At 44.7% G+C, this 12,325-nt stretch overlaps 2 protein-coding genes across 4 annotated transcripts in view; one reads left to right on the top strand and one right to left on the bottom strand.

Annotated features, from left to right (window-relative positions):
• Window positions 1-12,325, bottom strand: part of LLGL1 (LLGL scribble cell polarity complex component 1) — a 363,828-nt gene that overhangs the window by 117,011 nt on the left and 234,492 nt on the right. The gene's annotated exons all lie outside the window — the stretch shown is intronic.
• LOC133208630 (voltage-dependent T-type calcium channel subunit alpha-1H-like) overlaps window positions 1-12,325 on the top strand; it is a 118,169-nt gene that overhangs the window by 71,439 nt on the left and 34,405 nt on the right. For all 3 annotated transcript variants that reach the window (XM_061346660.1, XM_061346651.1, XM_061346643.1), the window contains exons 11-16: window positions 274-391; window positions 2,003-2,158; window positions 6,739-6,829; window positions 8,954-9,162; window positions 10,788-11,222; window positions 11,903-12,003. In XM_061346660.1, coding sequence (XP_061202644.1) covers window positions 274-391; window positions 2,003-2,158; window positions 6,739-6,829; window positions 8,954-9,162; window positions 10,788-11,222; window positions 11,903-12,003 — 1,110 coding nt within the window. The remainder of the gene's footprint in view (window positions 1-273; window positions 392-2,002; window positions 2,159-6,738; window positions 6,830-8,953; window positions 9,163-10,787; window positions 11,223-11,902; window positions 12,004-12,325) is intronic.

The following is a 12,325-nucleotide window of genomic DNA, read 5'->3' as shown; positions in this document are numbered from 1 at the left end:
GGAAGCCAGTTGGATTAGAAAGCTGGCAGTGTGATTTGTCATTTTCTAGACAAAGGAGATCCCTGATTTAACTTCAGTGTAGATAATTGAAATGTGACACAGAAGAACCAAATGGCAGGGTTTCATTAGAGTTTCTTCCTGGGGCATACCACCAGCACACTGGGAACACACAAAACACTGGGAGCAGAAAAGTGTCCAAAAAATCACTGCAATCCTCCCTGCAACCATATTTCACACAATAATGTGTTTCTTCTGTCTTTTCTCCCACTCTAGCATCCTCGGCATGCATCTTTTTGGATGCAAGTTCAGTCTGAAAACTGATACAGGAGACACAGTTCCAGATCGAAAGAATTTTGATTCCTTACTGTGGGCCATTGTGACCGTATTTCAGGTAAGCTCTGGATCCTCTGGGAAGTTTTCCTGTGACCACCTGGAAGTTAGTTTACTTTTTTAAGGAAAACTATTCCAGTAGGTGTCAAATTTGGACTGAGATGGCACTGTGGAGTTAATAGAGCGAAGTGATTGCGTTTCTGAGTTAGCTGGTCTCTATAAACCCTGACAGAGAAGCAAAATCATCACTGTGCATATCTGTTATCAGCAAAAGTAAAGTCTAAGAAGGCCTGAAAATTCACCCTTGTCCTTTCATAGAGTCAGTAAGATCAGACCCACAGTCTAGTGTCCTGTACTGTAGATCTCGTGTCTCCTTATTTGCCTTTGTCCCCTAAAAATGCTCTTTACAAACAACTTCATCTAACTGGGAGTGACAGATACTGTCACAACTCAGAGCTAGAGGTGCTGGCTCTATATGCTGGGAGCTTCTTTATATAAAAAAGTTGTGTTTCCTCTGCAAACAAAATCTGTTCTGTGCTTGAAATTACTGGCATATTCCACACTGGAGCAATAAGCTGCTATTTCCAAGACATCCTAAATATAAAGATTAGTCTTTTCTTTTCAAAGGCTCAGGCTACAGAGCCCAAGTGCAGCAAGTGGAACACAATGGAACAGTGTTAAGCTAAGTTTCTGAATGTAGAGTAGGTGTTCATGACAATATCACTCAAGGTAGAAACCAGTCCTGAGTCTTCACTGTGAAGAGTAAATCTTCTGACAAAGTTTTCCTTCTTACAAAGGAGAAAGACAAAAATCAGCATTAGTCCCACAGCTCCACATCTTTCTTTTACCAAGATCAATACAGATTTCTGCATTTACTGTAACAATCACTTGGGAAGTAGAGACTGCTCTGAGCACAAGGGCTCAGTCCTGCATCCCATGAAGGTCAGTGAGTGGCATGTCTCAGTCCTAACCCCAGAGCTGCCTCTTTTTTAGGAGAGTTAGAGGCCATTTCATTGTAAGCATGCATTGATATGGAGGATGAATTTGTCATCCATTTCTCTTAAGTCCCAGGATTTAGGGGCTTCAGAAAAGTGGGAATCCCTGAGGAAGGTCCCTTGGAGCAAGGCTTTGTAAAGATGTGCATTTTTTTTTGCCCAGCTTGTCAGTGCTTTTAGCTAATGGAAATCACTTTGCATCCCTGAGTTTCTTGAGCCACCCAGTGTCGTTTATCTCATCAAATTCGGTGTCCTTTACCCTTTTCTTCAGCTCCAGATGTCTTATAAACAGCAGTCCAAAAGGAGACAACAGCTATGGCCTCAGGTCTTTTATCTTCTGATGGTTATCAAAGGAGGCAATACCACCACCAAATTACTGGACTTGTACCAGCACATCTTTCATGCTGCCCTATCTAGGATCTGAACTAGTCATGTCTTTGGTCAGCAGTGTGCTAGATCTTCCTGCAGAGAGGGGAATTTTGGCCAGAAGACAGCTCTCACATGCAAAGAGCTAAATAAAGGAATGTTTTACTGTCTCTCTTCATGAGACCTGTTAATGCTTATGCTTAGAAAAGGTTAAAAGGAAAGGAAAAATTGGGTGAGTCACTATCTGAATGCATCTGCTGTGTATGAGAGGAGTGGAGTAATTAGGAGTCTTTCCCTTCACCTCTTTGCAGATCCTGACTCAAGAGGACTGGAACGTGGTCCTGTACAATGGGATGGCATCTACATCCTCATGGGCAGCCCTCTACTTTGTGGCCCTGATGACCTTTGGCAATTATGTGCTCTTCAACCTTCTTGTTGCCATCCTGGTAGAAGGCTTCCAGGCAGAGGTAAGAGATCTGAGCAAAGGGAGGGAGAACACTGAGACACGTGTAGGTGAGCATGTAGGGATGAATGCATGTCAGCACAAATGTCTAGCCATCAAGCAGCCCTAAATGTAAACTTAAGGGGTGTAGATGAGCTGCGTGGGCATGTGAATCTTGTGAATCTGTCTTTGCAAATGAGACCCACAGGACTTAGCATGGGACTTGGGAGACCAACACTTTGGTTGATCAGCTGCAGGATCTGTTGTGTGGCCTAGAGGAAATGATTTAGGATTGGTTTAACTTATCAAATCTCCCGTATGTCCTGTATTTTGTGTTTCATTATGGTGGGCTTCAGGCCTTCAGGATAGCCAGTGCTAGTCATGGGGACCAAAGTATGATGTGAACTAGTTCTCAGACCAGGCTTTTCCTTGTGACTTTGTCCCTTACGTGTTATTTAAGGCCAGCAGCCCCACTGTTCAAAAGCTGTGTTGCAAGGCTACAAACGTTAAAGTCTGAGACACTTTGGTTGATGAAGGACATGGAAATGCTAAAAAGATTTTTACCTGTACCTGAGAATAATGTCAGTATCAGGTCAGTGAGCAGAGAATTTAGGATTAACTGCAGCATCTCATCTCACATGGAAAGAATTATAGAAATGATATGCCATGTCCTGATGTGAGATAGGCATGAACATCAGCAGCTGTGCAGGCAAGCCTGTGCCACTTGATCCAGAGCAGCAGCTCCCACTGGTATGAGTGGTGTAAGTGCTATAGTACTGGTGAGAATGGGGGGCCCTGCAGCCTCCTAAGCTTTCCTCCCCACTGGCAAGTCCCTTCCAGATTTGCTTTAAGCATCCTGAGAGAGTGAAACCAGCAATTCCCTGCCCTGTTCTGCTCTTCTTCATCTTCCTTTCAGATCACAGCAAGTCCAAGGAGAGATTTAAACTGAGGATGATCTGGTTTGGTTATAAATGTAACAATGTATGGGCGTATATATATTATCCAGAAACTGGAAATGATTTTGAGACTTAGCAAAACTCAGCCAGTCCCTGTTAAAGCAGAGAATAGTGGCATCAAAAGGGCTTACATCATGCTTTGGGGTTTTATTAATTATTACTTCTTTATTTCCTCAACCATCAAGAAGGGCAAGTTTGCTCAGTGCCAGATTGGCTTCAGAGACACAGACTCAGAAAGGAAATGAGAAAATGGCTTCAGTTTTCACTGCTTTGGCTCCCAAGGGAAAGAGGAGAAAGAAATTATCTTTATAGGATATTTTATTTCCACGTGTCATTTTTCCCCCAGAATTGGTGTCGTGCTCTCATCTGCAGGGTTTAGATCACACTTGAACCAACCTCATCACATTGAGACCAAATTTCACTGACCATGGAATAGAATTGAAATATTCATAGATCAAAAAAATCCTTCAAGCCAACACAGTCCCATTTATGTCTTTCAAGGATGTATGTAGAGATTCCTTATTAAAACACCCCTCCAGGTTCCTCAGAGCACTAGCAGAGGAAAATGAATTGAAACAAAAGGAGCCAAGCCACAGTATGGGAACAGCAACCCTGCTCTATGTCACTCACAGCAGTTTCATTGATGCTGAGGGTGGTGAGTGCCACTTGCACACACAGAGAGGACACAAGCAGAAGACACAAAGCTCATTGCTTTCAAAATAAACAGTTCTGCCCTGCATTAGTGGGCATTTTAATGTCTTATACAAAGTGTTCCATGCCCTGAAGATCCAATACAGCTTGCCAGCAAGACAAGAAGGTCTTTTTCCAAGAACAAGCCTGTATTCTACATGTGGGTGACTAGAGCTTGTGCTGACACTGCTTGTTTCCAGATTGCTGTCATTTTCTCAGTGTCACTGCTCTCAGTATCTCCCAGCTTTACTCTGGATACTATAGCACCTTTACATCTGGTTCTAGTGCAGCCTGTGGCAGATGGAGGTGGACATTTTAGCTGCCAACCGAATAAGACCAAAGCAAAGGAATTGCCACTATTTGTACAGGCTCTGCAGTAGTTGCCATCTTCCAACCTAGAAAGGATTTTCCTCTAGGAGCATTGTAGATGTATTTAGAGTGGTTGTGCTCAGACTCAATCCTCCTAGAAAATGACACAGGCTGCAGCAGACTAAAGATGTGCTAAAGTACTAGATTTTCCTGAACTGAATGCAGAAAGAACCAATACATATGCTTAACGTGCCATAAGCCATATGGTAGCTCAGAGTATTCAGTGGCCAGATATGTCAGATGCCCTCATATTCCACCAACCAGCAAATCTGGGGGTAAAAAGAGAACAAGCCAGGGATATCCAAACAGACAATAACCAGCCTGTGTGTGACCCAACGGACTGGAAACTGTCAGCTTGAGCTTCTGCTTGAGCAATCTTACATTTAGGCACAGAGAGCCCTCATCCAGCAGTTTGCATCCTTTCCTGATTGCTTTAAGGCAGAAGAAAGAAAGTTCTCTCCCCTCTGCAAGCTGGCAGCTTGCAGGTCTCTGTACAGTACAGATCCTATTCCTTACTTGCCCTCTTGGAGGTTGGATCACCTGCTAATGTGAAGGCAGAAATGAGCAGCCTCATGTAATACCCTCTGAGTGTATGATTACAGACCTTGCTCAATAGCTGTCGTTTTCTTGCTCAAGCTTAATGGCTCCTTTTGGAGCTGTTACAGCCCATGATTTAAATGTGTGTAAGCAGTAGTTTTCAAAGCTTGTATTATTCACTCACTGCTGCCTCTGAAAAGGCCAGCAACCACAGGCATGACATTTGCAGGGCACATTTTGCTCTCCACTTCCATTTATTATAAATCTTGACATGAAGCTTATAGGCTTTGTCAGTTGTCTCATAGTGAGGTATTAGCTGTGCTACAGAAAACCCTTCTCAGGGCTGTATTTCAGCTACTGAAGTTCACTTCAAGGGTTGCACTCATAAATGTATAACTTAGCTTGGTTGTAAACCAAAGATGTTTACAGTCTCCTTGGACAACCCCCAGGAAGAGGTATCAATGGGCCTGTGTTTTCTTTTGCCTGGTTCTGTTGGGATGTTGGGAATATGGCAGGAATTCTTGTTTTGATCCTTTTGACTCCGTCTTCTTATAGGGGGATGGTCTTAGAAGTTCTAGAAGACACTGAGATGGCACTTCTTCTCCCTTTGCTTAGGTGTTTCTTTTACTCAGATAGAGAGTGACTCCTGAGAGGCTTTTGCAGCTAAGAGGGTTCACATTAGAGCTGCTCCAAGCTCTAAACCATTAACAGCATCTCAAAAAGGACACTACAAATTGGACTGTGAACCACAGTAGGCAGTCTCAGCTTGATCTCAGGTTCTGATCTGCCTGTGGAGTAAGTTTGGCAGGAGGATCCCTAGAAGAGAATAGGCTTAAATGACCACATAACCATTTCTAGTACATTTGTGCTTAGTACAACAAGCAGCCAGACTTCAAACAGGACTGTAATTGCATATTTGTGCTTACATTGTTCCTATGTCGTTTGAAATCTATGCCAGAGCATAGAAAAGCAGAGAAACCTTCCAAAACTGATCTTTCATCTACTCTGCACTAGCGCTTCTGTTCCAAACCAGAGAAGATGACTAAGGGAGCTTAAGCCTTCCAGTCACCCTGGCCGGCTGCACCAGTTAGCAATACATCAGAGCTGAAACAAAGTTCACTGCCACTTCAGCACCATGTCTCTAGGAACCCTGGTGATTTGTTCAAGCATCAGTTGAGGAGCTGTGCTCCTTTTTTGGGGATCAGCTGCTTTAATCCAGCCATTTGCTCTCAATTTGCACAGCTTTCCTGCAGTCTCGATGGATCAAGCTAGAGTCATGCTGACAGCCTGCTGGAACCTCTCCTCTCTGCAGATCTCCAGCAGAGGAGAACCTGACCATAGTTCTTCTGTCCCAGGCTTTTGCATTATTTAGGCTGATCATTAGAGATAGATGTGGAAGGGAAAAATAACTGGACTTCCAGGAGAAAAGCCAGTCTGAGGGTGCTTGGTTGCTCTCTGTCCTGAGATGATGCTGTACTGCGAGGCAAGCTGGCCTCATTCCCTTCTGCCTTAGCTTCAGTGTTGCCAGAAGATTTCCCAATACAATCTCCATTGCCAGCCAGCAAGAAGAAACCAAATCAGGGCTGGGTTTTCAGCTCTTAAGTCAACTTTACAGTGCTGTCAAATAAAGAAGAAAAACCCTTCACCATCCTTTGGCATTAAAACCTAAGTGCTCTCAGCTGAGATCATGGAGAGTGCAAATATGGAACCTCACAATACCAGTTTTTCTTAGCTGCACTTTCATGTTCCCCCTGGGATATACTGCACAATGTAGGAAATACAACAACATTGCAAGAACAGGAGTTACAATCGCAACATCATCCTTTCTGTCCAAGTATGAAAATGAATCAAAACAAGAAGAAGGGGCATACCTGGGATCATTCCCCAGGGAGTGTCAGAGGGAATTTGGCATTCTGCCCTCCTGTTTCTTGGGGCCACACTTTAAATGACCATGGGGAGCTGAGGTAACTCTGAGCTGCCAAGTGACCCAAATGGCCTTTGTGCTGAAGCTTAAATGAATCCGGTCTGTTAATTATCCTTCTCCTCTCTGCAGGGTGATGCCAATAGGTCAGACACAGATGAGGACAAGACATCTGCCAACTTTGATGACGATTTTGAGAAGCTAAAAGACCTCCGAGCAACAGGTAGGCTTTTGTCTCTTATGTTTTTCTGGGAATCTGAGAGCTACAACTCTGCTTCCACAGTCATCAACAGGGAAAAGTGGAAGAATTCATTTTATTTGGCAGCAGGTCTAATAGCTGTGTTAAGAGAGCAGCTTTTAACATGAAAAAAGTGTAGGGAAGCTAAATGAGCATGGAAATTTCCTTTAAACGGCTGTTTTCCTAATTCAAATTACACTGGAATATTTAGCTATGTCTCCTCATTTCTTCTGTATCATCCCCACAGAATGCTTTGCTGACAGCAATAGTCACACACTACTTCTCAGCAGCTTTTCTAATCAATCATGTTCTCATCTGTTATTTTTGATTTCTCATACAAATGCATTTAGGTGAGGTTTGATTGATGGGAATGTTGCTGTTCATTTGTGTTACAGGAGGGCCTAGCAATTGATTTAAGGTAAGGCCAGTTGTACTATAAACATGCAATGGTAGGTGACAGCCTTCAGTCTGTAGAGTTTGCAACTAGATAGGGGACAGTAAGGGAACACAAATTGGATAGTATTGATGGTGAACAAGAGCCAGTTTAGCTCCTCTGTACTTTGATTCTCAGTTGGGGCTCTTGTTAGGGTTACTTTAAGTGCTTCTAAACCAGGATTCATTTCAGCTAAGGAAATTATATTGATTGTGGTGAGCAGATGGAATTCAGCTGAGGAAGGGGCAGAAGTAATTTGTTGGGGAAGCTGAGACAACTGGATCACAGCAAAGTGATGGAGCTGCGTAGCCTGCAGATGAAGCAGCAAATTCCAAACACAAGTGACCAAATGAATGTCCATTGCAAACAGCTGGCAAGGAACCCACAGCACCAGCTATGTGCCAGCTTTGCACCAACTACTTGCTGAACAGTTTCAAGTAAGAAGAGAGTTCTAGGGGAAAGAAATATTGTCACCTCTTCTCAGGTAATACAGGGATAGGAGACAGGGCTGAACTTGCCATCAACCAAAATTCCATGAGTAATTGGGTGTCTCCATAAGCCTCACAAGTGCCAACCAGTGACTAAACAGCATGAAGACATTAACAAATCTATCATAATGCTGTTGGTCTGCAAATAGATACTCTGGCAAGAGGAACATGTATTGCAGATAAGCACATTTTGAGCTGGATCTTCCAGCCCTCAAAGTGGATGGCAGTGTTCCCACAGACTTCTGTAGAGCAGATCAGGTATTTGTGCCCAAGCCAGCAACAAAACAGATGATACAATAGAAGCACAGTGAGTTACAAAAGCAGCCAGCAGAAGAAAAAGAGCAGGGGTAATGCACTCACTTGGATTTCTCACTGTCGATTTCTACTTCCCTCCTGTTGGGCATGGATGCTCCCATCCTTCCCCCTCCTTAAGACTGATCCTGAAGTTATTAAACCACAACCCCCTAAATCCAGTAAAACAGGAGCTAGCTCAGCTTTAGTTTTGTGTTTGAGGTTAGGCTTTTAGGTTTGAGTATTATGGCACTGGAGGTGTTATGTCTGGTTTGTCTTCAGTGTGAATACCATTTTTGCAGGCTGTAGTTGCCATACAGCTAAAATAGATGCTTTCTGCAATTACCACAAGATGTGCCATTAGATTTCTCTGTTACAGGAGGTTTACTCTTCTAGACAAATGGATGTGTAAAAGCAACTTCCATTTCCTGTCCCCTGAACAGATGACTAAAGACAATGAGTAATGGTCACTTAGTTTCTTCCCCATGAAGGAACTTGGAGCACATCAGAACTGCATAAAAATCTCTGTGCAAGGCTGTATGACAAGAAGAGATAACTTCCCAGGGTGAATTTAGCCAGTCTTCAATATCCTTTCCCTGGAAGCTCTCTCCCAGCCCCCTCAGACTGTAACTCCACTCTCTAAATCCCAAAAAACAGTGAGAAAAAGCAGCTGCCTTTGAAGGGCACAATGGGTTCCAAGTCCAGCCAGGGCTGAAGGCCTCTTTAAAGGTTATGACATTTACCTTATGCCTTTCAACATGGTGAAAGTGATCGTATTGCCCACAGCATTCCATCTCCATTTGGCAGAGTTCCCAGGAGACCCAAGGAACAATGTCCATTTTGAAGAGTGATTTCTGTAGCTGAGCATTCACCTCTTCTCTCTCCCCTTCTCTCCAGAGATGAAGATGTACTCACTTGCTGTCACCCCAAATGGACACCTGGAGGGCAGGGGAAGCATGCCCCCTCCTATCATCATGCGCACTGCTGCCACACCAATGCCCACACCAAAGTGTTCCCCACACATGGATTCAGTGCACACTTTTGTGGACTCCAGAAGAGGGAGTAACGCTTCCCTAGAGCCCTTGAGCTACGACCAGAAGTCCTTGGTAGGTTCCTGTTGCTAACAGCTCTCCCTCAAGTGCCTGCAAGCAGCACAGATGATGTGCATGTGTTGCTGGAAAATGAAAAGGATGGTGCTAGAGGTGAGAAAGATGTTTAAAGGCAGGAGGAAAGCAGATACAAGAGGGAGAAATGAATGGGTGTGCTGTGCTGGGGCAGGATAGTGACAACGTTAACTGTCAAGCACAGTGAATATATGAAAAGAGGAGATGGGAATGTACTGGGATTCAGTGTTTTCCTGGAAGTCCATGCCAAGCCACCTGAGAGAGAGACAGCCTGAGACAAGCCTTAAGTTTGTAGTTATTCCAGCAAACCCCTCTGAGGAGGAGCAGGCATCTTTTGCCTGCTGGCCATTCTGTGGTGTCTTGGAGAAGCTGTCAGGTGTTCCTGTGAGGATGAGGCCTATTTCCCCTCAGTATTTCAGGGTTGCATCTTGAACCCATCTTGTGTCAAGGGAAATGAAGCATTTGTCCTTACCAACACAGCAGCTGAGCTCCAGTTACAGTACAACAGCCCTGTTGGAGGGGAAACAGGTATGAGCTGACCGACTGCTGCCAGGCACAGCTCATGGAGCAGAGATCTGGCTGGAGCTCACTGCTTTGGCAACGGGTTGCATTTTGCCTGCAACAGGGGAGCAGGAGGGCAGCTCTATGAAAACAGAGGGAAAAGAGTTAACAGACAAAGTGGATTTTTGCTGCTGCTTATCTATCCCATTCCTCTGCTCTGTAACTGCAATATCATGTTCAAATCAAGGCAGCGGACTGTGAAAGCACTTCACGCAGAGACAGAGCCACTATCCCCTTTGGTAAGCTGCTTAGTCAAGGTAATGCTTTTGAAAAGAAAATAGAGATGACTGTTGTTTGCCTTGGGGTTTCATGGGATTGTGAGTTGCTGGAGAGAGTTGTTCATCATTTGAATCCTTTCTCTGAGAGCACATCAGTGCCACCAGCCAAAGGATGATGAAGCAGTCAGAGGAGAGCTGGCCAACACTGAGCAGGAGGAGGAAGGCAGTTTGCCTCGTTTTATGCTGGGAGGAAGCCATGGAGGGAAAAAGAGCTTTCCTTCTAGCTTTTCTGCTCTGACCTGAAGTGCTCTCATCTTGGCAACTACCTGTCAGCCAAAGTGCCCTGACACACTGATCAGTGCCAGAAATTGGTTTTAAGGGGAATATTTTTCCACCTCTTATGCAGCAATTGAAGAGAAAGTAATGCAAATAGGGGCACAATTTCTAACAGACATTTGGGTGTCAGGTACCAGAGCCCCTTTGGAAGCCAGGGAAGGTGTGGGCTGAAACCACTTGAACGTGAGGAAAGAAAATGCCGCTTTAGCAATAGTGCCTCTGGGTTCAGTTTTTATGTGCAGTTCATGTTGCCAGGACAATAGGAGGTCACACAGCACACAGGGTTGGAGCTGTGCTACAGGTGTAGCTCAGAGCACCTTCAGTGTAGACTTAGCTGGGTACTTGCCTCCCATCTCAAGGCATGATGAAATCAGAGCAGTGAGGAAAGCTGGAAGGGGAAGGAATGACTTGCAACAAGAAGGGTCTTCAAAATGCCATATGCTTTGGCTTTCTCCTGCAAACAAACCCTCAAATGTCTTTCTTCTCTCTCAGTCCAGCCTCCGCAGTTCCCCTTGCACCAACTGGGGCACCAGCAGCAACTGGGGAAGCCGACGCTCAAGCTGGAACAGCCTGGGCAGAGCCCCAAGCCTCAAGAAGAAGAACCAGTCAGGAGAAAGAGAGTCCTTGCTCTCTGGGGAGGGGAAAGGCAGCACAGATGATGACTCTGATGATGCCAAGTCCAGCACAGTGAGCAGACCCTCGCTGCACCGCCGGGCAGAGTCCCTGGACTACCGCAGCTCCCTGGACTTGCCGGAGCTGCTCCAGTTGCCCACCATGCGCCACTCGCTCAGCATCAGCCCCGTGGCTGTTCTGCCTGCTGAGTACCAAGACTGCAATGGCAAAATGGTTCATGTCCCCAGCGAGTTCTTCCTGCGTGTGGATGGGCACAAGGAGGATGCTATGGACTATGAGGATGACATGGAGGATGTGAGTTGAGGGGGAAATTGGGTGTTCATGTGTTAAATTGCATTTCCACTCCAGGAAGGATTGAAAATCCAGCTTGGAAGTGTGTTACTGCCTAAAGGTTGGTGCAGACAACATGAGTCCAGATCCAAGTGATGGACCTCCACTTCCCAAAGGGTTTTTTTAACTAAGCTAATGGGATGGGCTGTTCCATTGTAGTGGTCTCTTACAAGGTAAAACTGCAAGGGAATGTGCATACATTTGCCTAGTTTTTTGACTGATTGAGATTATCCCACTGGTGTGGGATGTCTTCAAAAATAGGCTATAAGAACAACAGCTAGCTAATGTCTTTGCTCCCAAGAGTTTTTTGGCATCCCAAAAGCTTGAAGGTTTCCTACTTAACTTTTTGGTTGCTTGAGGCCTTTTTGGTTTTGGCAGAACTTTGTATCTCAAAATGATTCCTGCCTAGAAGTCTTGCTTTGTCATGTTCGTATCTCACTGTACAGCAGCCCCTTTCTTTCACCCCTTTCCTTGATGTTTTGTTAGACAAATGTGACAGCACCTGCCACAGCTGTCCTCAAAGCCATGACTTCTTACTGGCGCTATGAAATGCCATACACTGCCCTCTTTCACAAAAGACTGTGAAAGTTAAGGAGGCAGGAAAATAAAAGAGGAAGAAAAGGTGTTTCTTCTTTTCTTTCCAGAGTTACTGTTACCGGATTCGTAAAGCCCTGGAGCCCTACAAACCACAGTGGTGCAAGACTCATGAAGACTGGTCCCTCTACGTGTTTTCCCCACAGAATCGGTAAGAAAACCAGTGAAACACCAGCCCACCAGGTTTTTGTGGTAATGGAATATTACATTTCTAGCCAGCCTTCCCTTGAGAAATTCCCTCTCTGATGCAGAAGCACTGAGAGGTTTAGAAATCCAATTCCTGCTTTTTAGGTAACTTTTTTCTGTTACATGTCTGCAGAATTGTTGCATGGTTCATCCCACGGTTGTCTAAGAAGAAGGGTGGTTTAACCAGCATTAATAACAACTGTTATTACATCTAGTTTACTGCACTGATAATAGTGACTGTAACTTGTGCTCACTACCTGGACTGATGCTGGTGGCACAGCTGCTGA

Source organism: Neopsephotus bourkii, unplaced genomic scaffold (genome assembly GCF_033783945.1).
Source record: "Neopsephotus bourkii isolate Nb327-2 ecotype Australia unplaced genomic scaffold, CSIRO-AGI_Nbou_v1 NB_39, whole genome shotgun sequence".
NCBI lineage: Eukaryota > Metazoa > Chordata > Aves > Psittaciformes > Psittacidae > Neopsephotus > Neopsephotus bourkii.
This window is presented reverse-complemented; position numbering and strand designations above follow the sequence as displayed.